At 35.8% G+C, this 27,462-nt stretch overlaps 1 protein-coding gene across 2 annotated transcripts in view; it reads right to left on the minus strand.

Moving 5' to 3' along the window:
• Positions 1–26,962, minus strand: part of RC3H1 (ring finger and CCCH-type domains 1) — a 37,145-nt gene extending 10,183 nt beyond the window's left edge. For both annotated transcript variants that reach the window (XM_068986129.1, XM_068986128.1), the window contains exons 1-12: positions 26,732–26,962; positions 24,300–24,420; positions 23,691–23,930; positions 23,155–23,330; positions 21,849–22,049; positions 17,442–17,574; positions 12,722–12,840; positions 11,266–11,378; positions 7,669–7,950; positions 7,113–7,327; positions 5,179–5,549; positions 4,459–4,626 (exon numbers count right to left, since the gene is read on the minus strand). In XM_068986129.1, coding sequence (XP_068842230.1) covers positions 4,459–4,626; positions 5,179–5,549; positions 7,113–7,327; positions 7,669–7,950; positions 11,266–11,378; positions 12,722–12,840; positions 17,442–17,574; positions 21,849–22,049; positions 23,155–23,330; positions 23,691–23,930; positions 24,300–24,420; positions 26,732–26,962 — 2,370 coding nt within the window. The remainder of the gene's footprint in view (positions 1–4,458; positions 4,627–5,178; positions 5,550–7,112; positions 7,328–7,668; positions 7,951–11,265; positions 11,379–12,721; positions 12,841–17,441; positions 17,575–21,848; positions 22,050–23,154; positions 23,331–23,690; positions 23,931–24,299; positions 24,421–26,731) is intronic.
• Positions 26,963–27,462: the final 500 nt, after the last annotated feature.

Genomic DNA, 27,462 nt, shown 5'->3' on the forward strand with positions numbered 1-27,462 from the left:
TTATTACTAACATGCTACTGCTGCTGCTGCTAAGTCGCTTCAGTCGTGTCCGACTCTGTGCGACCCCATAGATGGCAGCCCACCGGGCTCCCCCGTCCCTGGGATTCTTTAGGCAAGAACACTGGAGTGGGTTGCCATTTCCTTCTCCAATGCATGAAAGTGAAAAGTCAAAGTGAAGTCGCTCAGTTGTGTCCGACTCTTAGCGACCCCATGGAGTGCAGCCTACTAGGCTCCTCCGTCCACGGGATTTTCCAGGCAAGAGTAATGGAGTGGGGTGCCACTGACATTAAAAAGATAGTAAGATAATACTCATAATAACTTTTAGCAGTCTTGAAATTATTGTTTATTACTCTCTAATTTATTCAATAGTTTATTCTAGCAACTCTATTTCAGCGTTTTTCTGCCTTTCACTACTTATATTAGCTGTCTCTTGTACTTGAATCAATCTTATCATCCTACTGTTTTCCTCGCTATTGAGTTTAACAAAACTTTGACATGTCTCAGTTATAAAAATAGTCTAAAACTAAGATACAGGGAAACTTTATTAACCTGATAAAGATTATCTAGAAAAAGCTGACAGCAAATATAATGGTAAACTGTTAGAAGTTTCATTTGCTCAAAGACCAGAAATAAGAAAACCTATCATCATTTCTCTTTCTAATATTACACTGGAGGATCTAGCGTACATAACTAATAAGAAAAAGAAAATACTTAAGAATAGAAAAGGAGAAAGCAAAATGGTCACCATTCATAGAGAACACAAAAATCCAAAAGAATCCACTAACAAATACTAGAATAGGGAAATCTACCAAAGCTGCTGAACACAAGGATCAAAATTCATAAAAATCTACTTAATTTCTCTGTAATAAGAACAAAGAGAATATGAAACTTCAAAAAGGATTCCATTTATTTTTTATTTTTTTTTTTTTATGATTGGTTTTATTTATTTATTTTTTTTTTATTAAATTTTAAAATCTTTAATTCTTACATGTGTTCCCAAACATGAAACCCCCTCCCACCTCCCTCCCCATAACATCTCTGTGGGTGATCCCCATGCACCAGCCCCAATCATGCTGTATCCTGCGTCAGACATAGACTGGCGATTCAATTCTTACATGATAGTATACATGATAGAATGCCATTCTCCCCAATCATCCCGCCCTCTCCCTCTCTCTCTGAGTCCAAAAGTCCGTTATACACAGCTGTGTCTTTTTTCCTGTCTTGCATACAGGGTCGTCATTGCCATCTTTCTAAATTCCATATATATGTGTTAGTATACTGTATTGGTGTTTTTCTTTCTGGCTTACTTCACTCTGTATAATCGGCTCCAGTTTCATCCATCTCATCAGAACTGATTCAAATGAATTCTTTTTAACGGCTGAGTAATACTCCATCGTGTATATGTACCAAAGCTTCCTTATCCATTCATCTGCTGATGGACATCTAGGTTGTTTCCATGTCCTGGCTATTATAAACAGTGCTGCGATGAACATTGGGGTACATGTGTCTCTTTCACTTCTGGTTTCCTCGGTGTGTATACCCAGCAGTGGGATTGCTGGGTCATAAGGTAGTTCTATTTGCAATTTTTTAAGGAATCTCCACACTGTTCTCCATAGTGGCTGTACTAGTTTGCATTCCCACCAACAGTGTAGGAGGGTTCCCTTTTCTCCACACCCTCTCCAGCATTTGTTGCTTGCAGATTTTTGGATCGCAGCCATTCTGACTGGTGTGAAGTGGTACCTCATTGTGGTTTTGATTTGCATTTCTCTGATAATGAGTGATGTTGAGCATCTTTTCATGTGTTTGTTAGCCATCCGTATGTCTTCTTTGGAGAAATGTCTATTTAGTTCTTTGGCCCATTTTTTGATTGGGTCGTTTATTTTTCTGGAATTGAGCTGCATAAGTTGCTTGTATATTTTTGAGATTAGTTGTTTGTCAGTTGCTTCATTTGCTATTATTTTCTCCCATTCAGAAGGCTGTCTTTTCACCTTGCTTATAGTTTCCTTTGTTGTGCAGAAGCTTTTAATTTTAATTAGATCCCATTTGTTTATTTTTGCTTTTATTTCCAGAATTCTGGGAGGTGGATCATAGAGGATCCTGCTGTGATTTATGTCTGAGAGTGTTTTGCCTATATTCTCCTCTAGGAGTTTTATAGTTTCTGGTCTTACATTTAGATCTTTAATCCATTTTGAGTTTATTTTTGTGTGCGGTGTTAAAAAGTGATCTAGTTTCATTCTTTTACAAGTGGTTGACCAGTTTTCCCAGCACCACTTGTTAAAGAGATTGTCTTTACTCCATTGTATATTCTTGCCTCCTTTGTCAAAGATAAGGTGTCCATATGTGTGTGGAAATAAAAGGAATCCAAATTGGAAAAGAAGAAGTAAAACTCTCACTGTTTGCAGATGACATGATCCTCTACATGGAAAACCCTAAAGACTCCACCAGAAAATTACTAGAGCTCATCAATGAATATAGTAAAGTTGCAGGATATAAAATCAACACACAGAAATCCCTTGCATTCCTATACACTAATAATGAGAAAGTAGAAAAAGAAATTAAGGAAACAATTCCATTCACCATTGCAACAAAAAGAATAAAATACTTAGGAATATATCTACCCAAAGAAACTAAAGACCTATATATAGAAAACTATAAAACACTGATGAAAGAAATCAAAGAGGACACTAATAGATGGAGAAATATACCATGTTCATGGATTGGAAGAATCAATATAGTGAAAATGAGTATACTACCCAAAGCAATTTACAAATTCAACGCAATCCCTATCAAGCTACCAGCCATATTTTTCACAGAACTAGAACAAATAATTTCAAGATTTGTATGGAAATACAAAAAACCTCGAATAGCCAAAGCAATCTTGAGAAAGAAGAATGGAACTGGAGGAATCAACTTGCCTGACTTCAGGCTCTACTACAAAGCCACAGTCATCAAAACAGTATGGTACTGGCACAAAGACAGACATATAGATCAATGGAACAAAATAGAAAGCCCAGAGATAAATCCACACACATATGGACACCTTATCTTTGACAAAGGAGGCAAGAATATACAATGGAGTAAAGACAATCTCTTTAACAAGTGGTGCTGGGAAAACTGGTCAACCACTTGTAAAAGAATAAAACTAGATCACTTTCTAACACCGCACACAAAAATAAACTCAAAATGGATTAAAGATCTAAATGTAAGACCAGAAACTATAAAACTCCTAGAGGAGAATATAGGCAAAACACTCTCAGACATAAATCACAGCAGGATCCTCTATGATCCACCTCCCAGAATTCTGGAAATAAAAGCAAAAATAAACAAATGGGATCTAATTAAAATTAAAAAGGATTCCATTTAAAACATCTTCAAAAACATTAGTTTTCTAGGAATAAGTTTAATGAAAGATGTGAAAGACACTGAAAACCATACAAGGTAGGACATTATTGAGAGAAATTAAAGAATATTCAAGAAAATGGAGAGTATACCATGTTCTTGGAGACTCACTAATGGAAAGATGTTACTTCTCTCCAAATGGATCTAAAGCAACACTGTCCAGTGAAAAATATAACTGACCCATATATGTAACCTAAAATTTTTTAATAGGCACATTAAAAAATAAAAACATAAAATTAATTTTAACAATACATTTAATAATCCAAAATGAAAAGGGAGCTTTTCTGGTAGCTCAGACAGTAAAGAATTTGCCTGTAACACAGGAGACCCAGGTTCAATCCCTGGGAGGGGAAGATCCCCTGGAGAAGAGGTTAAATTGTTAAATAATTTTAACAATACATTTTGTTTAACTTAATAATCCAAAGTAGTATAATTTTAACATGTAATTAATATATATTATTTATAATCATAATTATTATATAGACTATATAAATTAATATAAATGTATTACTGAAATATTTTTGAGGGGGTACTAAATCTTCAAACCCAATATATGTTTTATGCTTATAGCACCAGGGAACTCAGATTAGGCTTATTTTAGGTATCATTATCCACATGTGGCTAGTGGTTAGTATACTGGGTTGTGCAGATCCAGAAATTCGATGTAATCCTAATAAAAACTGCAGCAGATGTTTCTGTGGACATCCACATGCTGATTCTAAAGTATGTTTGGAATTTCCAAGGACAAAGAACAGCAAAGGTAAACCTGAAGACCAAAACTGGAAAACATATATCACCACATGAAGACAATGTGATGTTGGTAGAAGGACAGAGAAATAGATCAATGAAACTGAAACATAAACAGTCACCTGATTGTGACTAGATTATGATATTATATACAAAAATCAATTCTAGATGGATTACAGATCAAAATGTGAAATAATAAACCTTTCAAAAGAAAACAGAAAAATATCTTCATGATCTTGGGAAGGGTGAAGATTACTTAAACCGCTGATAAAAGAAAATTTGATAAATAAGACTAAAAAGCCACAGGCTTACCTCCTCCTGATGGAAGGTAGGAGGCAATGTTGGTGAAGGTGCAAAAGGAGGTGGAGAGATAACCTTCCTTTCTTCTAGCTGTGCCATTATTTCCTTTCGTCTTCGATGTAGCTCATCTAGACTAGGATGGGGCTGGGGAGGAGGCGGAAGCCGACTGTACGGAAGCTCCTGAAAGTGAAAAGATGAGTACAAACTGAAAAAGAATTTTAGGACACATTGATTCACTTAGCACATATTTTGAATAACTAGCCTGTATACTCATCTGCTGTGATTCATGGGGTCGCAGAGTCGGACACAACTGAGCGACTGAACTGAACTGATACTCATCTTAACATCTGGAAATAGCAAGACTTAATAAAACAAAACAAAACCCCTAAAAGTTCTCAGGACTTCCCAAAGACCTAAATGTAAGTTTCTTTTTCTTGGTCACAGACCATACTTTCTAAATGAATCTAGAAATGTTAATAAAATCATCTAACATTTTCAAAAACTAAGATGGGTTAGTGGGAGTGGGGCGGTAATTTATTTCCCTTTTAATAGTAAAAAAATAAATAAAACCTAAACCTATGAAGATTATGAAAAGGTGACAAAAGATGCTTTCTTTTAAAAGAATTAACTGATCAAAGCGTTATTACCATGATAAAAGGTTAAACAAAAAATCACTGTAAGCAACAGTCTAATTAAATCTACATTAATAATAATAAAAAGAACTCAGCATACTCTGTTGTATGAAGGTCTGATCTGAGTTGGGTGTGGAGCCACTGGATAGTAACCTTCCATTTGTTGGTATCTTTCTCTGGGTTCTGGTACATAGGGTGGCACTGCTGCAGGTGGAATCTCAATGGGTATAGGACTTTCTCGGAAAATCTCCTCTCTTGCATAAGACTGAGCAGGGTATACTCGACGGCCATCATAGTGTGGTGGGTACATAGGTGGGTACTGTTGTGGCTGTGTGCCATACTGTGAGTTTACTACACGATCTTGGAGGTATGGCGGATAATGATCCAAGTAGGGAGCACCAGGTTCAGGAGCAGATGGTGGAGGTCGGACAAAACGGGACACACACTGTGGTGGTGGTGGATAGTACATACCTGTACAATACAAAAGAGCAACCAAAAGCAACAATCAGCCAATCTATTTTTCTATGTAATACTTTTCTTTTCAAAATATTTCAACAGCAAAGAATAAAAAATCCACTCATTTTTTAGATGTTTTCCCCTCTGCGTAGGTATGTAGTCAGGCTAGACTTATGAAAAATATCAAGCAAAAATTCTCCTTCCAAACTATTGAAAACATCAATCTACTCACAGTCTACAACAGTAAACTGGCTCTCTCAATTCTCTGATCATCTTTCTGGTGTGCCTAATATACTGCAAACACTGGAAAGCAAAAAAACTATTTTCCTGAAGCTTAGGTTCCACAAATCTTTCATTTGCTTAAGTTTAGAATGTGAGACTGAGTTAACTGGAAAGAGATATGGCCCTCAAAAGATCCATTCTGCTGGTATAGATAGATAGAGTGGCTAATTGCATAACTCCAGAGTTCTTTTTTTTGGCCATGCTGAAAGGCACGTAGGCTCTAGTTCCCCAACCAGGGACTAACCTGTGCCCCCTGCAGTGGAAACATGGAATCTTAACCACTGGACTGCCAGGGAAGTCTCCTAGAGTTCCCGACCCAACAGTTGTGGCAGTAGCTTCCCAATTTCAAGACATTTACCTCAACTGATGAGCTCCTCTGTTGACAATTAGGACAGAAGCTTCCTATATATATTTTCTTCATTGTTTATTTTTTTTAACATGAATTACATTATGTGAAAACTCATTCTACATACCTAGTATTACCATTAAAACTGGCTATGTCTGTTTTCTCAAATACCTGCTTCCTATTTTCTCACCACATTAGTCCAGACCTCAAGTCACACCTGGATTAACAATAGTCTTACTCCTCCTTGACTCTAGACTCTCAATTTACAATCCATTTGTAAATTTTCCTTTCTATTCCCAAAACCTCTATTTAGGGCATTCTTCCAGAGGCTTTTGAGTCCTCAAGTTCTCAATGATCTTCCTTGAGTCCTGCAGTTAATTTCTACCACACTAATATTAACCACCACAACTGAACACCTCATTTCAAACATGTATATAGATATACTCTTAACACATATAGTTTTCTATTCTTTCTAATACTGACTCTGTACTATAAACTCTTTAGAAGTACATATTTGCACTTTTTCATGTATATTATAGGACCTAGAAAAAAATATTACGTGACAACCGAAAGGAAAAATTGTACCATGTGTGTTTTATATTCACCATAATATTATATTCTTTTCTCATGCTTGAAGAAAACTTTTGTCAGGAAAATATATACTGCCTCAGCAAATTTCCATTGTCTACCTGAATGACTTATTTCCATAAATATGTAAACACTTTTAATATACAACTGCTTCTAGCAGTTAGGGTAAACTGGTTTTCCTAGCTTTGCTACTTCATTTATTTCATATTATTTAGCTGATCATATAACTTCATTTTTTTCCCAAGTATTAAAAAAAAGCATTTATTTATTTTGAGGAGGTTACTGAAAATATGGTCACTCTTACTTGAAATCATTCTTGTAACTCCTAAGAAAAGTGAGTGACATAAATGAAAGATCATTACCCTGCTGATAAGGTGCTGGTTCAAACGGCGGAGCGGCTCCTCGAGGATCCTGGTAATAAACATCAGCCTGCTGTGCTGGATAGAGCTGAGAACCTCGCGCCACCATCTGAAGAGGTTTAGTGACAGGCATAGGGGGCAGCTCTGTTGGTCCTCTTGGAGGTACAGGATGTGGATTAACAGGCAAGGCAGAAATACTCTTAGGGACTGATTCTAGCCTATAGGAACAAGAGTCTGCATGTCAAGTTTAAGGTCTTGAAAACATTTCTAAATGTATACAAACTGTTACATGTTAAAAAAAAAAAAAACTGCCAAAATTTGGGAAACAGTTTCTTCCAATAACCATTGTTTTCCACAAATTTTGCAAACTTTGATCTTATGTCACCGATACTGTTCCTCAAAATATCACTGGCACATGAAATAGAAATAAAGAACAACAGAATAGAGCCATCCAGTTAAGGGTTTTCCCCTCCCCTAAACAAAACACTGATTATTCTTTCTTCCTTCTACTTTATGTCAATAAAGAAACTTTAAATAAATGTTAGTAAAAACAACGTACAGGTCAGGAGGGGACCCAGGGGCACTACTGCTCAGGTGATCGATCTTTCCTGGTTTCAGACTGGACTCGTAGCTGGGGTCTGTCCCTCGTGGAATCAGTTGTGTTACTGTATTCCCTGATGATACAATCCCATTTGGCAGAGCAGGGGTTTTTCTGCTAGGCAGATCCACTGCCCCTTCTTCCGGAAGGATAGCTGTTGAAGGCAGGCCCACCTCATTAAGTTGACCCAAAGAGGCACTCAGGGGTCTTCTGGGAACCAGGCGTTTGTTCATTTTACGAAATCTATAGAAAAAGCAAAGGTGCACAACAAAAACCAAAATTGTAGAAGCAAAAATCAAGAAATAAAATGTATTTAAGATACAAAAGGAAAAGATACTGAGCATATCACTTTCTAGAAATTCTCTTATAACACTGGCTCTAGCTATCATCTTGGAAACTTGTGTATATATATGTGTGTGTCTGCATATATATACAGACACACATACACAAACTTTGGAGTAGGGGTTGGGGGGGACCACCCATCAACAGTAACTACTGTTAACAGTTTGGTATATAATACACATTTTTCCACTCTATGCACTAGATTAATACTCTTATGTTTGTAAGATTATTATTTACAGAACTAGTGTTATATATGGCAAAGAGTCAGACACGACTGAGTGATTGAACTGAACTGAACTGATAGCTGCTTAGTAAATTTTTTCCTCTACTTCAAAATCTTAACTATTCCTTTATGTCAGTATACCTAGGTTGCCCCTAATTTTCGCTATTAAAACAATGTGGTAATAGAAAATTATATACATATACTTCACACCTGTGTAAATAACCAAAAGCAGAATTACTAAGTTTAATGTATGCACATTAGAAATTGTTATAATGTCCAAAGCTATTATAACTCCTACTGATTAAAAGAAAAAAAAAAAGGCTTTTTTTCAATATCTTATTAAACATTGGCTAGTCTCAGTCTCTGACAGTTAAAAAAAAATCAAGTTTCATTTTAATTTGCATTTCTTTAACAATTAGTGAAACTGAACATAGTTTCACATGTTTGCTGGCCATTTGTGTTTCTTCGGTGAATTGTTTACGTCTGATCCATGTATTTACTGGTTCTTCTCTTTCTTATAGATTTGTAAGAGATCATTTTGTGTTACAGGTATCATGTCATTTCACCACCATTTTTCCTTCTTTTTTACATCTGTGGTGTTTGAGCCATTATCTTAATTTTTAACTTTCATTTAATCAAATTTATTCATCTTCTTTATGCATGCAGGTGTCATTCTTCAAAAATCCTTTCCTGGGCTCCCCTAGCAGTTTAGTGGTAAAGAATCCACCTGCCAGTGCAGGAGACAGGTTTGATCCCTTGTCCAGGAAGATCCCACATGCCACGGGGAAACAAAACCTGGGTGCCACAGCTACTGAGCCTGTGCTCTAGAGCCTCGGAGCTGCAACTACTGAGCCCGTGTCCTGCAACTACTGAAGCCTGAGTGCTCTGGAGCCCATGCTCCGCAAACAAGAGAAGCCACAGCAACGAGAAGCCTGTGCACTGCAACTAGAGTAGTCTCCACTCACCACAACTAAAGAAAAGCCCATGCAGCAATCAAGACCCATGCAATCAAAAATAAATAAATAAAATTATATTTTAAAAAATCCTTTCCTACATATGATGATGTAACAACAACAACAAAAATCTCTAAGTACTCTATAGTTTTCTCCTAAATATTTAAATCTCTGAGAAATTTATAATTCATTTTGGTGTAAAGGTTAAGAATCCAGCCCTAATTATTTTTCAAATAGAGTTGTTTCATCATTGTATTTTTTTGATATTGATGTGAAATGCCACTTTTTTTCACATTGCTGAGTTCCTATATGTATCTGGAATTCTTTCTAGATTTTCGACTGTATTTCATTGGTCTATTTATTCCTATGCTAATACCACAGTTTTTATACTTTAGCTTCATAAAACAGGTTAATATTAATAGTTTTTAGTCTAGTCCCCACTGAAGACTTTTTTCCCCAGAATTTCCTGGTTATTGGCATATTTTTTCTTCCAAATGAATGAATCTGTTAGGGCCAAAAAATCATCCTGTTAAGATTCTGAGATTTCACTGAATTTACTGTTTAAGAGAAAATAAAACCTCTATAATGCTAAGTCTCATCCAAGAACATAGTATGCTTCATTTAGTCAACTCTTATAATTCAATTCAATATAGATCCTGGGTATTTATTAGATTATTTGGTGTTTAACTTTTTTTGTTGTTAATGCAAAAGGGATTTTAATGTCACCTTATTTTTTAACTGGTTATGTTTCCCTTTTTAGTTTATATGAAAGCAATTCATTTTTTGCTTTCATATAATTTTTTGATTTGCTGAGTGAGTGAGTGAGTGAGTGAAGTCGCTCAGTCATGTCCGACTCTTTGCGACCCTGTGGAGTGTAGCCCACCAGGCTCCTCAGTCCATGGGACTCTCCAGGCAAGAATACTGGAGTGGGTTGCCATTTCCTTCTCCAGGGGATCTTCCCAACCCAGGGATCAAACCCAGGTCTCCCGCATTGCAGGCAGACGCTTTAACCTCTGAGCCACCAGGGAAGCCCCAGTTCTTGGTTCTTTTGATTCTAGCATTTCTCTTGAATTTTCCCATTTAATGATTTTGGATATTTTATTCTCTTGCTTACATACATTAGCTATAACTTCCAGAATGTTAAATAACACTTTTTACTAGCAGAAAAATTTCCCTGACTCTTGTCTGAAACAGGACTGTATCTAATAAACTAATGCCAAGTAAGCATCAGGCTACCATGCTGGCTCTTGATTTGAGATATAATTATCATGTTGGGAAAATATCTATGACATTTTTGTTCTACCAAGGAAACTTGATGGACATCAAATATTATTCAAATGCGTTTTGGTATCTTTGGCTATGATCACATGGTTACAAAACACTTCTTCTCTAACCTACAGTAATTATACTGTGCTACCTTTGCACCTTTGTAATGGTGTCTATTTTAATGTACTGAATTCCAAGTTATAATAGCTGGGATTTAAAAACTATCATGTGAGGTGAATCTGTAGCTTTCTTTAATTGTGCTATCTTTGTCAAATTTAGTGTCAGTGTTACACAGATTTATAAAACAATTAAGAGGTTTTTTCCTTTCTTTTTACTCTGTGCTGGAGATTTAACATCATTGAAATTATCTGGTCCTTGAAAGTTGAAAGAATCTGTAATAATGAGCCTGGCAGTAAATATTTTCTTGACAGACCAAAGGGCAAATTTTTCCACTGGAAATGCAATTTTCAATTAGTTAAGTTCAATCAGTTAAAGCTGATGAAAATTCTGAGACTTTTAATTTCGGGGAGGGGGTAATGAAAATGACTCACTTCTAGATCTAGTTAACCATCAGTAGTTTTCCATTTGTAGGCACAATGTAATGAAAGGTAAGGAAACTGATTTGCTTTTCTTTTTTTAAAGTTTTGTATTACTTTCTACACATTTCCTATTCATCAAAGGGAATGCAAATACATTTCTTCCTATTTCTCAATGGCAGCAAATTATTCTCTAACAAATTATTGGAAGGTTGAGTCTGATGACTTTCAAACTTACTTTTCCAGTTCCTCCTGTGAGTGTGCAAATGTACAGCTGGCCCCCCGAGGGCATCCTCCTCTCTGCTTCATGTCTCGACACATGTATGTTTTATATTTGCTATGCTGTGGAGGCTAAGATCAAAATTAAACATTAGCTATTTAAAATAATGTAAATTTTGTGTCGCTATTTAAAGAACTTAATAATCCAGATGAATAACTCAGACTAACTTATACGCTTATCTAGACTACTCAGAGCAAAAGTGCTGGAACATTATCCTGTCTGAGGTCTTAGAAGAGTCCAAAAATAAATTACTTAAAAAATGTAGCCCTGATTTTTCTGTGTTGATATTAACTGTCAAACATGTCACATCACATAAATTCTTGATTCAATCTCATGAGGGCTCTATGATCTTCCTTCCAACATTTTACAGTGGACAAGCAAACCCCTGGAGTTTAGGACCTTCAAATACTTAACCTGTCTTTTAATACTTGATTTGGATAGTGTTCAATGTAACTATGCTTACAATTATGTTCCTTTATAACGTACTACAAATCTACATGGGAAGAACTTAAAAGTTAATATTATTTTTGTAATAGGGAGTTAAAAAGTAATTTTAACTAAATTTTAACATTAATTTTTCTAAATATCTTAGTCATAAAATAAAGTCCTGATCTTAGATTGGGAAAAGCATATGTGTGCTATTCGACTTTGCAGGACACTTCTAATATTTCTTAGTTTTAAAGAAATTGTAAATATTTATCTGAGCCAGATAAATTAATAACAAAATTTTAACTTCTCAAGCTTACTATGGCAAAATAAAAGATAAAGTGAACCTAACATAAATTCTGAGGGTGAAATGAAATCATTGGGAGTAATATTTTAAATTCCAGCCATAACATAGGCTATTATATTTTACTGCCATATATTCCATTAAAAAATATCTGAGGAAAATTTAGCCCACTGGCATAAGAGACATTATGAATGAAAAATATTTAAATAATAATAGAGAAAAAGCATTTACAGAATACATGAACAGTACTGGAGAAATACAGCATTAGCCCTAAAAAGTAATACTTATAATCAAACAGAAAAGCAATAGTAGCCAGGAAAAGACTAAGTTTATATAACTGGAATAACCTTTAACATGGAATCAAATGCTGCTATATCCAATGTGAAAAGTGACTCCAGCACGACATCATGCCAACAGGGATTACTTAACTTCAATGCTGTCAGGCAAAATTACTAGGCTAATCCAGTAAACTGGCTGCTAACCATTCTAAACTATAAATCTTATTATTTTTGTTACATTTTTCTTGATGTCTAATCGAATAGGGAGTTAAAAATAGATTTTTAATTTTTAGTTTAATTTCTAGTCTTTAGAGTCTAAAAATATTCTCGTCATCTTATTGGGTTAATTTTTATCTGTAAGGATAACCACAGTAGCTTACTTCTAAATTTCAAACACCTCCCTTACCTGCTGTTGATCTGTTCCTTTTTTGCTGTGATTCTGGATATAATCAACCAGCCCATGTACCACTGTACGCACAGCAACCAACCCATTTTCTAGCTGTTCCCAAGTAGGAGGAGGAGCATCTATACAACAAACAAAAAAATTTTTTCAAACTATGTTATTCAAAGTTCTGCCCAGTACTAAATTGGTAAAGGAGTATCAGCACTTCAGTGGAATTAAGCTAAGTTTCATATAGCTATTCATGAAATAGCTTATTCACCTAAACATCATTTTAAATAAATAGATATATCCTTTTAAAGTAGGGGTTGCAAATAACTAAAATAGCTACAGAGAGTGTGGAGGTAACATACAGGAATGAAATATGACAGATAATAAACAGCATCTGTCATCAGACCCTTATTGTTGGAAATAACAATAAACAGCGACAGGCCTGGTGCTCCGTGATGACCTAGAGGGGTGGGGTGGGCTGGGGTGGGAGATAGGAAGGAGGCTCAAGACAGAGAGGATATATGTATACTTATGGCTGACTGACGTTGTTGTATGGCAGAAACTCACACAACATTGTAAAGCAATTATTCTCCAATTAAAAAAAATAACTCACATTAGAATCGAAAAATAGAGTAAAAAATAAATTTCTAAGAGATAAAGTGATTTTTAAAAAAAGGGTGACGGGGACTGTGTTAAAGAGTATGTCTCCCATCTAAGGTTACGGTGACTACTCAACTTTAGCTGACTGTTGTTATGTGAAGATGCAAGGATGACACTTCTAGATACACTTCTGTTTCCCAGGGAAAACTGAAATTTGAGATTTTTATGTAAAAAGTTTTAGTTTTTAAATGTTTGCACCTAAAAAAATGAGAGTATAGTACAGACCAACACACTTTGGATCAAATGTAATTGTGAACTGCCTATAGTCAAGCCAAATTGTAATGTCTATTTTGAAATTTTGTTTAAGTATTGGTAAACAGAATGCTTAAAAAGTTTAATAGAAGAGCTATTATATAAAGCAGCTGTGCTATACACACTCTTCATTTAGTAAGTGCTGTGATTTCCTAAAGGAAAAATTAACTACAAAGCTAAATATGAAATGTTCTCTAAAAGAAATATAAAATGAAGCAAGAATGCATATATATAAATGACTTCCTGTTTGAACACTGAAAAACTTCTGGGCGATGGCATTTGAACTATGCTTTGAAAGACACATGGAACTTCATCAGGAAAAAAGGATAAAGGCACAGAGAAAGTAAAGAGAACAGTAATACACAAAGTATTTTACTGAATACCTACAAAGTTTCAGGTATTATTCAAGTTGCTCAAGAAGCAGTAGATATCAAAACAAAAATCCTTATTCTGTTAAAGGAGAAAAGCCAGACAATAAATAAGACAAATAATCAAAACACAAATTATCTAGAGAATGATGAGTTGAATAAATAGAGCAAAGAAAGGGAGTGGAACAGGTATGTGCAAAATTTTAGACAAGGTTGCCTGTAAAGGGCTCCTTGAGAAGGTTACATTTGATTAGAGACTCAAAAGTAGGGTTTGAGTGTGCCTTGTGGATCTATTATGATATATGGGGAGAAAAACATTCCAAGAAGAGGAAGAATAAGTACAAAGGCCCTAATATGGGAGTATGCCTGACATGTTAATGGAGGTGAAATCTGGAATGAATGAGGTGGGAAAAGAGTACAAGAAGCTGGAGAGAGGTAAAGGAAGACCAGATCATGTGAGGTCTGGTAAGTCACAGAAAAGACTGGCTTGTATTGAGTGATGGAAACCACTGGAGTTTTTAGCAAAGGGGTAATAGAATCACTCTGGCTCCTATGTTAAAACTAGACAAACAGGAGGCTATTCCATCATCCATGAAGATAGAAGAGGGAGGTAGTAGACAGGTGATAAGTAGATGGATCCTGAATGGATTTTAAAGGTAGACCCTATGGGGTATGTTCATAGATTAGATGTACCTTATGAGAGAAAGATGAGTTAATGATATCTCCAAGGTATTTGGCCTGAGGAAATGGAAGAATGCAGTTGTCACTAATGGGAATGATGGGTGGGTGGATGGGTGGAGGATATGGGCTGGAACTCACTTTTAGACAGACTAATCTTATAATTATTAGATTTTCAAGTAGAACTACTGGATAACAGGCAGGCAGATATACAAATGAATCTAAGAAGAAAATCTAGGCTGTAAATACCAAGTTACACAGATTTTAAAACACCATCAACTGTAATATGTATCATCATTTTATGCGCTACCAAAATTTAAAAAATTGCTAATTATTACATGTCACTGATTATACAAATGCAGCCCAATTTCAGAAATGCTAAAATCTGAAAAAAGGTGGGCCTCAGAACTGATGAAATATAGCAAGTTTGTGAGTCATACAAATAAAATCTAAAGCTGTGAGACTAGATGAGATTATCTAGGGAATGAGTATAAATAGGAAAGAGACATAAGGATTAAATTCTGGAAGCACATCAAAGGTTAGAAAATATGGGGGGAAAAAAAAATGTTTAAAGGTTATGGAGAGAAGAAGAAATCAGCAAAAGAGGCTGAGAACAAGGTTTCAATGTAGTAAGAAGAAAACTAGGAGAGTACAGTGGCCTAAAAGTGAAAAGAGTGGTACAAGGAGTAGAGAGTAAACAACTATGTTAAATGCTAACAGGTCAAACACAAAGAGAATCAAGAATTGATATTTGGAATTAGCTGCATGGAAGTCACTTGTGACCTTGAGAAAAGCCACTTTGAGTGGTAGAGATAAATGTCTGATTGGAGTGTGTTCAAGAGAGTGCTATAAAAAGTATAGAACTGGAATTGTAGGTAGATGGCAAATGATGTCAAAAGTGGGTTTTGATGAAAAGAACAATAAAATGTTTGTATGTTGACAGAGCTACTCTATAGAGAAGGAAAACTGATGACATAAGAAACAGAGGCTACTGGAAGGATATACTTGACAAGATGATATTGATACATAAGGAAAGAGGGTGGCCTTAGCTAGAAGGGTTTAACCATTGTCACACAAGGAAGGAGTAGAATATATTGGCTCAGACTGATGTAGACAGATTGGTGACTGATGAAGTAGTGAGCTTATGAAGTGATCTTTTGATTGCTCAGAATGTTCAAGGCACAGCAGTGGGGAAAAAATACAATCACTGTGTTCTAAAAATAGATCTTAGAATCCCTGGCAGTCCAGTGGTTAGGATTCTGGGCTCCACTGCAGGGGACCCAGGTTCACTCTCTAGTCAGGAAACTAAGATCCTGAATGCTGTGCAGCATGGCCAAAAAATAAAAAAATAAAAATTGATCTTAACTGATTTGATTAAGCAACTTTGGTAATAAATTTACTACTCTGCAATGTCACAGTCAAGTGTTCCAAGCCTTATTCTACAGGCAATGCATGTCACTAAAAGTGTGAGTGTCAAAATCAGAGATGTGATTTATTTTGCAGCAGTAAGCAGATTAGATTAGAAGAATCAAAAGAGTAGAGGAGAATGGAAGGCATTTAGTTTCAGGAAAAGGAATGAGGCACTCATTGAGGCAGTATTAATCTATGGGATAGAGAGATATTGTGAAAGAACAGACAAATCTTGTCTGACATGGTGTGTAGAGCAAGTGAAAAGAAAAGATATGAGGTAAGACAAAAGACTCAGGTTTTAAGCTTGCATACCTCAGAGAAGCAGGTCATTTATTGAGAAAGGGAACACAGAAGGAAAAGCAAGTATCAAGTGAAGATGAGTTTGCTTTGAAACACTGAGCAGAGAGGATGTAGAATCTCAGAAAGCATTTGGGAAAGTAGGTCTGGAGTGATGAACAGATAATAGTGACAGAGGTATTTGGGAGTCTATTATCTGTGAAGGAATAATACCTGATGCTGATAATGAATGACAAACATCTTCAACCGGAGTGTAGAGAAAGCAAAATTCCAAGAACACAAGCAGCCTACTCTTTAGGGGGCAAGAGAGGAAGAGTAGACAAAGTGAACAAAAAAAGACAAAACTAGCATTCAGACAGGCCAGAAGAGAATCCTAAGACTACAGAAAGATAAGGTATCAAGACAGTTTATCAAGGAAGTAGTTAACAACATTACCAAATGCTGAAGACAAGAAATTTAAGAAGCCTTTAGAATTAGAAATTAGGAAATTACTAGTGAATATTAAGAGCTTTTTAGTTCAGTAGTAGGAATAAACACAAGGACAGTAGCATATAAGCTAACACACCCAAGATGTAAGTATCAGGTGAAAAATGAAGGTTGGTTGATTTTTAGGCTAAGGAGAAGGAACAGGAAATGGCTTGACAAATTAGACATGCAAAAGAGGATATGTGATAGAACAAGATTATTGTGGAGAAGGGAAAGTTAGGGCCAAAAAAATGCAATTAAGGACACTTTATACAGAAAAAAAAAAAAAACTGGAGTTTTGTCAAAAGAGATGAAAATGGTAAAAATATAGCACACTGTTGTGATGAGACAAGGAAGAAACATAAAGGATCACAGAAAGAATCTATTTTCCTGGTGAAGTGAACAGAACAGTAAAAAGTATTAAATAAATATTAGTTGAAGTAACAAACAGAGAGACAAGATTGGGGCTAGAAACTTAACTACTACAGAAAAGATTCAGAATTACTACTCTGGGAAATTCTAGAGAAATGTAACAAAAGACAAAAGAATCACTGAATAGTACTAAGGTACATATAGGATAGTCCATTAATTCCCCCTGGATTTACCTGGGCTAGGGTCAATGTTTGCTAATAGCTCCAAATGGGGTCTTAGTCGATTCAAGTTTGCTGGATCTCCAGTCCGCTGGAGAGCAATTGTTAGTTCCTGAACACTTTGTGCAAAAGAGGCTGGGGTCTGCAACTTAAAAAAAGATAAATATTAACTTCCCCCAAAGACCAGATAATCCTTTAAAAATAAAGATTATTTACAAGATCACAATCATTTTTTGCAATTAATTATATTTAATTTTTATCCTCGCCCACATCCCATGCATTGGCCAACTGGATCACTCGCTTCCTGAAGAAGCCTTGCACTTCTCTGCATCCACAAGTTGGTATATTGTATACTCTCTTCTCTCTGCCATTACATTCCTCAAATGTGAGATCTTTCTCAATTCCTCAGTTTGGAAATACTCTTTAGAGCTCAGGTTCTTACAGCACCATGTTAGTTTGCCTCCTGGATCCATTCAAATAATTGAAATTTGGAAGTACAGTCTAGAGATAATGTTCTACAACAACAAAAGCAATGAAACTGGAGTCAAACTGAGTTTGAATTCAAGTTCTGTTATAGACCAAAGGTTACGGCACCATATACAGTATTTACAGACTCGATCTGAACTCATCTGTTGCACGGACTACATAATTTGTGTTCATTCCCGTTCAGAAAAAGTCTGTGTTTGGTTTGGGATTCTTGGAAGCTATCAGGTTGCGTGTTTTCCTAAGGCTTAATGGACACACATACCTTCCCTAACTCTCCTAAGGTGGCCAATATATTTGACCGTTAAAGAAAAGAAAAAGATTAGGTGATGCTTCCCTAGTGGCTCAGTTGGTAAAGAACCTGCCTGCAATGCAGGAGACCCGGGTTTGATTCCTGGGTTGGGAAGATCCCCTGGAGAAGGAAATGGCAACCTACTCCAGTATTCTTGCCTAGAGAATTCCATGGACAGAGGAACTGGGCAGGCTACAGTCCATGGGATTGCACAGTCGGATATGTCTATGCGACTAACTTCCACTTTTCACAGCTAAGGGGTTTTTACTTGAAAACATTTAGCTCTGTGGTTTATTAATATAGAAGAGGGCTACTCTCACCTTATAAAACTGACTGCATTCTGCCTATGACATGTGCATCTTTCTAAATAAACTTACTTTCACTTAAAAAAAAAATACATGTATGAAACTTTTTCTCCCCTACAGGTCGTTTTAAAAGGTATATTTTAAATAGCATAGATTAAAAAAAACATGGAGTAACACAACTAACTAACCATTAAAATGGTGACATGCCTTTTATTCAATTTTTTCATCTTTGCATGTTTTTCACATACTTATAATGGGCTATTTAAAAACTTCTGGATTTGTTTACCACTAACATTATAACAAAGATATTTTAAAAATATCTAACCGACTTTATTATAAAATACTTCAAAGTATTGTCTAATATAATTCCTGTGCATCTATCACTGAGATTTAACAAAAATATTTCACTAACATTTTAAAAAAGAAATTTAATGCTATTTAATAGCTGAAGAGGTTATCTCTGCTGACATAACTGCAATTTTATTGGCCATGTAACTACTCAGTGTTCTGAGTAGATGTATATTAACTTCTTTAACCATCCCCTTATTTTATCCTTTATAAATGATTTAGCAAATTAACACTTTTGAGTTTGTAAGTTTTTTGAAAGTTTGGATTATTCCTTTAAAATAAATTCCTGGAAATAGTAACTTTAGTAAAGGACATGAATATTTTGAGGTTCGGGGACTTCCCAGTGGTTCAGTGGTTAAGACTCCTCTTCTGCTACAAGGAACTAAGATCCCGCATGTGAAAGTAATAGAACACTGTAAATCAACTATATTTCAATTTAAAAACGGAAAAATTTGAGGCTTCACTGACAAGTTAGTTCCTCCAAAATCGGTAATCCATTTTACAAACCATCAGCAATGAATGACAATATATGTTTCTTTATATAGTTTAACAGACAATATTTGTCATGTTACTGTTTTAGATGTGTATTTATTATTGGGGCCCATTCTATCCCATCAATTAGATATACTTCCTCTTTGTGAACTCTAAATTCATATTTCTTTATTAATTTAGTATGGTTACTGATTTTCTTGTCACTTTTAATAAGTTCTCTATTTCCATCATCCAATATAGTAGCCCTTAGCTATGAAAGCCTATTAAAAACTTTAAGTAATATAAAAATTTTAGTTTATCAGTCACACAAGATACATGTCAAGTCTTTAACAGCCAAGTATGGCTGCTGCTGCTGCTGCTAAGTTGCTTCAGTCGTGTCCGACTCTGTGCGACCCCACAGACGGCAGCCCACCAGGCTCCCCCGTCCCTAGGATTCGTGATCATCATATTGGACAATGCATGTATATAGATTTTCATTATCACAGGAAGTTCTATTGCTCTATATAGTAACAACATATCACACTGCAAACTTCATTTACCAGTTTGTTGCATGAAAGTTTAGGACATTAAATTCAAATTAATGCTCACAATGTAAGCAAATTATTACAGAGTATACATTTAGGTATATAGTCCAGTTCAGATAAGAAGGTTAATAACCTCCTACTAGAGTTTTCACAAGTCAGTCAAGTTTCTCTTCAGAAGTAGAAAGGAACTCCCCTTTTAGATCCTGATTAAGGTTATAATCAGTCCATTACATAATTTCACACCTAGGAGTGGCAGGTAAAGTTTTGGTAAAGGCATCTACTGCTACTGCTGCTGCTAAGTCACTTCAGTCATGTCCGACTCTGTGGGACCCCATAGACAGCAGCCCACCAGGCTCCCCCGTCCCTGGGATTCTCCAAGCAAGAATACTGGAGTGGGTTGCCATTTCCTTCTCCAATGCATGAAAGTGAAAAGTGAAAGTGATGTCGCTCAGTCGTGTCCAATTCTTAGTGACCCCATGGACTGCAGCCCACCAGGCTCCTCCATCCCTGGGATTTTCCAGGCAAGAGTACTGGAGTGGGTTGGCAGTGCCTTCTCCACAGGACAGAAGAAATAATATATAATGAAAATTATGCATCTCATAGTTATAAAACACATTTCCTAATTCTTTGACATCAACCTACTACTCATTTTAAGAATCCTATCTTTAGAAATAGCAACAACAACAAAAAAGGGTGGGGTGGGGTGGAGAGAATAGCCTGGGAAGAGGTTTGAGTGGCTTAAGAGCTGGATTCTTGAGTCAGAATGTCCAAGTTCCAATCCAGCTCTGTCACTTATTACCAATATGACCCTGGAGAAATGTACTTAACCTGCCTCTGTTTCTGTATAAAAGGAATATTACAGGGCTGTTGAGAAGATTAAATGAATTATTTAAAACTACCAGACAGGGAGTTCCCTGGTGGTCCAGTGGTTGAGACTTGGCACTTTCACTACCATGGCCAGGGTTTAATCCCTGGTCAGGGAACCAAGATCCCATAAGCCGTGTGGTATGGCCAAAAAGTAAAACATTCTAAGCAAAGTATTAACACATTAAAATAAAAAAAAATAATAATTAAAACTACCAGACACACAGTAAGTGCTCAGTAAGTGTTAAATATTTTTTATTTAGGCTACTCTTACATACCGACATTTCTTTAAATTAAATATAGGGTGGACTCTCACATACAGTCTCATTTTATGGTTATAAGGATTTAAGATAAAAGAGCAAAAATTAAGGAAAATAGTAGAAATTTTTTAAAAATCATTGAACATAATATATACAAATGCACTTAAAGACTTTATACAGCTCTTTCACAAATTTCATGTTGAATTACAACAAAGCCAGCTTAAATATTTACTCTATAGCTTTAAGAGAATTAAATATAGCTTTTAGAGTCAGAAATTTTAGGGGTCTGACCTAAAATTCATGTGTACTTAAGTGATCTTTTCATCATAACAAACAACAATTAAAAGTAGAGATAAACTGAAAATCTGATCAAATTTAGAATGGTTGGTAACTTATTATGTGAAATTTTCCTGGCTGAGAGACACAAGAAACCTCAGTGTACACATCTTTCAGGCTATTAAATAGGTGCTCCAGGAAGAAGATAAAAGCATTTAGAAAATGAGTTTAACGAATATACTGATCAAAACTCAGAGAAAAATAAAAGGGAGAGAGGCAATGAGAAAATAGACAGGAGACTCTCAATGGGATGGAAAACAGCACTGGATAAAATGTAAAAAAAACATTGATTAAATCAATTCTTATATAAGCAATGTCAACTACACCTCAATTTAAAAACCTTTTTATGAACAAACTGGCATTATGATGTGACTAGTTATGACATGACACTCAGCTATAGAGAATATAATTTATAAGAGCCTGATATATAGTATTCATTTTAATACATATTTGTTAAATAAATGAATTACCAAATTCCACGATTAGTCCAAGAAGTAAAGAACAAAAAAAGAGTCTACCTTGTCAATAATGGACTGCATATGAGATTTGTGAGATTGGTCCCCATACAGCAAAGAGGACCACTGGTCTGGTGCAATTCGCAAGCCTGCTTCCATAGCAATCTGCACTATCTGGGAGTCATGTTCTCGCCGCAGAGCTTCATAGGTTCTAAATTCTTCTTTCAGCTGCATCAAAGAAGAGTCTTCATCACGTTTGGTGACCTAATAAGACATATGTAATCTCATAATGAGTCAAGTAAGAAATAAACTGTGTTTATATATTATAAGACAACATAGAGACATGAAAATACTTTGAAAAGAAGAAAATTCTCATACAACTATTCTGAAAAACACTGTGCCTTTTTAGTTTGAGTGTCAGATGAGGGGATGCGATGGCCTCCTTACAGCTTGTTATCAATTAACAATTTTTTAGACAGGCTCCCCTGGCCCATGAAGTACTTGTTATATGTTGTGTCAAAAGCAGGAAACCTTGACTTTAAGAAGTAAGGAAAACAAAATGAACAGTAAGAGACACATACTGGATACCAATGTTTGAAGTGTGCTGATTCAATCTGGCATACAAAGGACTATGTTCTGCGTTACTGCATATACTAAAATCAAAATGCAAATGGAGCTCCAGTGCTGTATATGTGGAATTACGTCAGGAGCAAATAGCCACATAAAATGCACTCCCGCTTTAATAACTCTCTCTTTAGATCAATTCTGTTTGTAGTCTTGATGGAAAACTGACATGGCATTATAGTGTCTTCAAATAAAAAAATCCATATGCCTTGATTTGATCTTTGCTGTTCAATATCTACTATAAAAAATTCAATGCAACAAGATTTAACTTTAATAGGACACCATCTCCCTGGAGAAAGGAATGGCAATGCACTCCAATATTCTTGCCTGGAGAATCCCATAGGCAGAGGAGCCTGGTGGGCTATAGTACACAGGGTTGCAAAGTCAGACATAGCTAAGTGACTAGATTCTTGTTCTTTTTTTTTTTTTTTCCAGATTTTTTTTTTCTTCTTTTCTTGATGAGGACTATTTTTAAAGTCTTTGTAGAATTTGTTACAATATTGCTTCTGTTTTATGTTTTGGTTTTTTGGCCAGGAGGCCTGTGGGATCTTGTCTTCCTGACCAGGGATCCATCCCGCACCCTCTGTATTGGGAAGAAGTCTTAACCACTGGACCATCATCTATATTCTTTAAAAGAAAATCTGCTAAAATTTTATGAAAAGATACAGGCAACTTTATTAAACTCAAGTTTTACTACTTAAGTTTGGGGAAAGAAAGTTTCCTTTTAAGTTGAAATTTACCATACCTTGAAGCAGGAGGCTCTATAAAGGAGCTGGACAACATGCCCAATGCTAGTTTTAGAGGCTTGAGGAAACCGTGGTTCCAATCTTTGCACCACAAAGAGAACCAATACTTTTCTAGACAAAGCAGAACCATCTTCTAAGGCCAGGAGAACCAGCTTTAGGGCTTCCTCCTGCATTGCTAGGAAAAGTTGAAAAAAAAAACCACAAAATTTATCATGGGCAACACAACAACAACCAATATTCACAGCTACACTTTTTGAACCATATAGGGGCAATTTTGTATTACATTCCATATATTTTATTTAAGAAAGCAAGTTAATACTGTTAAGGAAAACCTCTATCAAGATGAATAAACTTTTGGCATTAAGAGAAAAGTTTTAAGTGTACTGAAGAACTGACTTGGAATTACCCATGCCATGATTATGGGAAACCAAGTGAGACATTACTTGATAACAATAGAATACTGCAAACAACTGGCCTTTTTATATCACCTATAGTACCTATACTATACTTTAAATATCAAATTTTAATTATATACCTGGTCCGAGGAACTGGCAGCCTCTAGCTCTGACTGCTGCCCAAAGATTAGAAGAGAGTTGCTGAGGATTCTGGTGTTGGAGAATGAGCTCTGTAACTGTTCGTTCACCTAAAGATCGAGCTGCCCTCATGGCACGAATCCTGCCTTCTTCTTCCACTAGTTGGCAGTGGACCAGCGTCACTAGCTTCCTCTGCATTGGGCGACTCAGAACACTCTGAGTAGTACTATTCAGACCCACTCCTTTAAAATAGAAGAAAGAGTTATTTCTAGGTTTCCAATGCAGTTTTGGAGACCAGAAAAACTTCCTCTAATGGGCTGATGGACTTACAGATATATGGAATACCTCTGGGTTCTATCAGGGTATTTAAAATAAGTAATACAAATCACACAAATGAAGCCTAGTTTGTAGTTTAAAAGTATACAAAGCTGTTAACCACATGCAAATGCAATACTATGACATTAAATATATCATTATTCATTTTAATCATAATTTAAAAAGTCTAGTCAATATTAATAATTAAAAGTTCAAATCTTCGAAATTTTTATGGTCACAAAAGCATCTTTGATGAACATGTGCTTAATTAGCATGGATAATTTCATCCCATTTACCTCTAGCACTGCTGAGTGGTTTCAGGTACAGTGCTAATTCTTCTACACATTTCTTGGCTTCCTCATAATGCTTTGTATCTTCAACGCCACTACACAAAGTAATGGGCTGTTGCTCAGGAACCTAGAGGTCAAAGAAAGGGTGTTTGAGTGCTCACTAATTAATTATGATCAAATGCTTTGTTGAGTATATTTTATGCACTCCTATCACTGACTCGATTAATATGAATCTGAGTGAACTCCGGGAGTTGGTGACGGACAGGGAGGCCTGGCGTGCTGCGATTCATGGGGCCACAAAGAGTCGGACACGACTGAGCGACTGAACTGAACTCTCCCTGGTGGCTCAGGCGGTAAAGAAGCGGCCTGTAGTGCAGTTCACCCAGGAGTGGTAGTGTAGTGCGGGAGACCCACGTTCAATCTCTAGGTTGGGAAGATCCCCTGAGAAACGGCAACCCACTTCAGTATATCTTGCCTGGAGAACCCAATGGACAAAGGAGCCTGGTGAGATACAGTCCAGGGGGTCGCAAAGAGTTGGACACAAGTGAGCGACTAACACTTTCATTTGCACTCTATCACTGTCACTATCAAAACTCCCATTAAATTAACTGAATTATTTCAAAAGATCTTTTCTATACATATATACAAAATTATAGCATTTTAAAATTTTTGTTTTATTTCTGTAACAGCTTTATTGAGACATAATTTGCATAACATATAATTGACCCATTTAAGGTATATATTCATTGACTTTAAGTATATTCACAGTTATACAACATCAAAATTTTAGAACATTTTCATTGCCCCTTAAAAGAATCCCATAGTCACGCCTGCCATATTTCCCCTCAAACCTCCTCCAGTTGTATGAAGAAACTAATCTATTTTCTGTCTCTCTGGATTTGCCTATTTACAACATTTCATATAAACAGAATCATATAATAACTTCCAAAGCAGCTGTATGATTTTGCATTCCCATCAGTAATAAATGAAGGGTCTCTGTTGCTTTATATCCTCACCAGTATTTTGCATTGTGTTTTGAATTTTAGCTATTTTAATTCATGTATAGTGGTATCTCATTGCTGTTTCTAAAGGTATCTCATTGCACAATTTCTAAAGGTTATATTTTGTTTATACTTGCTATAAAATGTTGGCTATCTTTCCCTTATTGTAAAATATATCTTTGCAGCTTATTTATTTTATACATAGTAGTTATACCTCTGACTGTCATTTGAATTTGCAATTCTTTAATGACAAACAATGCTGAGCAAGTTTTTATTTGCTCATTTGCCATCTGCATATCTTTGGTGAGGTGTTCAGATCTCTATCCGTTTAAAAATGATGTTCTTTTTATAATGGAGTTGAGAAAGTTCTTTATATGTTCTAGATACATGTTTCTTCTCAGATACATGATTTACAATTATTTTCTTCCATTCTGTGAGCTGTTCTCTTACTCTCTTGACAGTGTTGTTTGAAGTACTGCACTCCTGGTTTCGTTTTCGTTTTTTGGCTGGAGCTATTGAGATCTCAGTTCCCTGATGAGGAATTGAACCTGGGCCCTCAGCAATGGAAGTGCAGAGTCCCAGCCACTGGAGGTCCAGGGAAGTCCAATAAGTTTTCCTTTTGAATAAGCTGTTCTAGAATTACTCTCTTTATCTCCAGCATACATAGTATCAACCTTTCTTACTTTTTATCCACTTATAGGAAGACTGATCCAGCAAATATTAGTGGTACTAATAGTAATATAAGTATTAATGTTCAAGTTCTAGTATATTTATTCAGAAAATAATTCACAGTAAACATATGACACTTCAGACACACTATGCAAATCAGTGAGGGATTGTTTAAGTGAATCATATCTATCTCTGAAAAGCCTGCTTTCCTTGGCTTTGTGAAACCTTCTGAAGATACTACTCATCTCTAACCTGAGAATACTGACACAAAGCTTTCAGAGTATCACCTTCAGAGTCACTAATTTTTATATTTTATGTATTTAAGGAGCATTTGCTCCTACTCTAGACAAAAGGTTCCAAAGGCAGTGTTCTACAGTTTTCATTACTTTCTGTATCTTTTATTTCAGTTAGTATCTACTAAGTAAAATTGTCTGAAGCAGCTTCATTTTCCTTATTAAGTAAAATGCAATTGTTTAGCAAATAATATCTTCCTTAATATTAAGAAGTCCTTGTGATTTACCTCTAAGGTTTCTCTAGTGATCTGAGAGCTAAGGCTGTTGAGAAAATCTGACCACCAGAATGAATGTTACTGTGCAATGAGAAACACTGCACTACCACAACAAAACCGAAGGTGCTGAAATAAAGGATCTAAACAATACTGAACAGAATTTTATCCATTTAAATAGAAGGAAATATTATGCAATCTTAATCAGTTTCTCTCAGAAGGAAAATACACATATACAGACATTCAAAAATTACCCAACTAACCTGAGCACCCACTAGCTGCAACAATGCTGAGTTCACTGGGAGGAGTTCAATGTCTGTATTGATAGTGGTCTGGTCAAATGGGCAAGCCTTGCGGTGGAGTTTGTTCAGGCACATCTTGCAGACAGTATGGCCACAACCCAAACTGATGGGCTTTCTAATTGTTTCGTCAAAAGTCTGAGTGCAAATTGGGCAGGAGAGGAAATCCGTCCACTGTGGAGCTTGTACAGGCATTGTTCTGGAGTTACAATTTACTCACACACACACAAAATCTAAAGCAAAGATTCCACTGGAATCAAAATCTTTGAAAAAAGTTTTTTTTTTTAAATATCTTCTGTAAATACAGTCAGCACATAGTGTGAAATATAACCTGAAAAACAAAGAAAGAAAATGACTGTCTTCCTTTACTGTACATTTTCACCCCACTACCTATAGCATTTTATACCACATTTATATCAACACAGTCCACCTTTTTTGCATTTTGACAAAATCAGAGCCATAATAAAACTAGTCTCATCCCTTCATTATAGAGATGGAGAGTAGACCTCAGAAAAAGGAAGTAATTTGCTGTAGGTGACAATAACAAAGCTGGATCCAAGATCTAAGTCTCTCAATTTATCTAAGTTTATGATTGTTTTACATTTTAAAATTAGACTTAAGATAGCTAAGACTACTCTGATCTGCACACAATCTGTACATCTGTGAAAATTCATGAAGCTCTACACTTAACAATG

This window comes from Capricornis sumatraensis, chromosome 14 (genome assembly GCF_032405125.1).
Source record: "Capricornis sumatraensis isolate serow.1 chromosome 14, serow.2, whole genome shotgun sequence".
Lineage (NCBI taxonomy): Eukaryota > Metazoa > Chordata > Mammalia > Artiodactyla > Bovidae > Capricornis > Capricornis sumatraensis.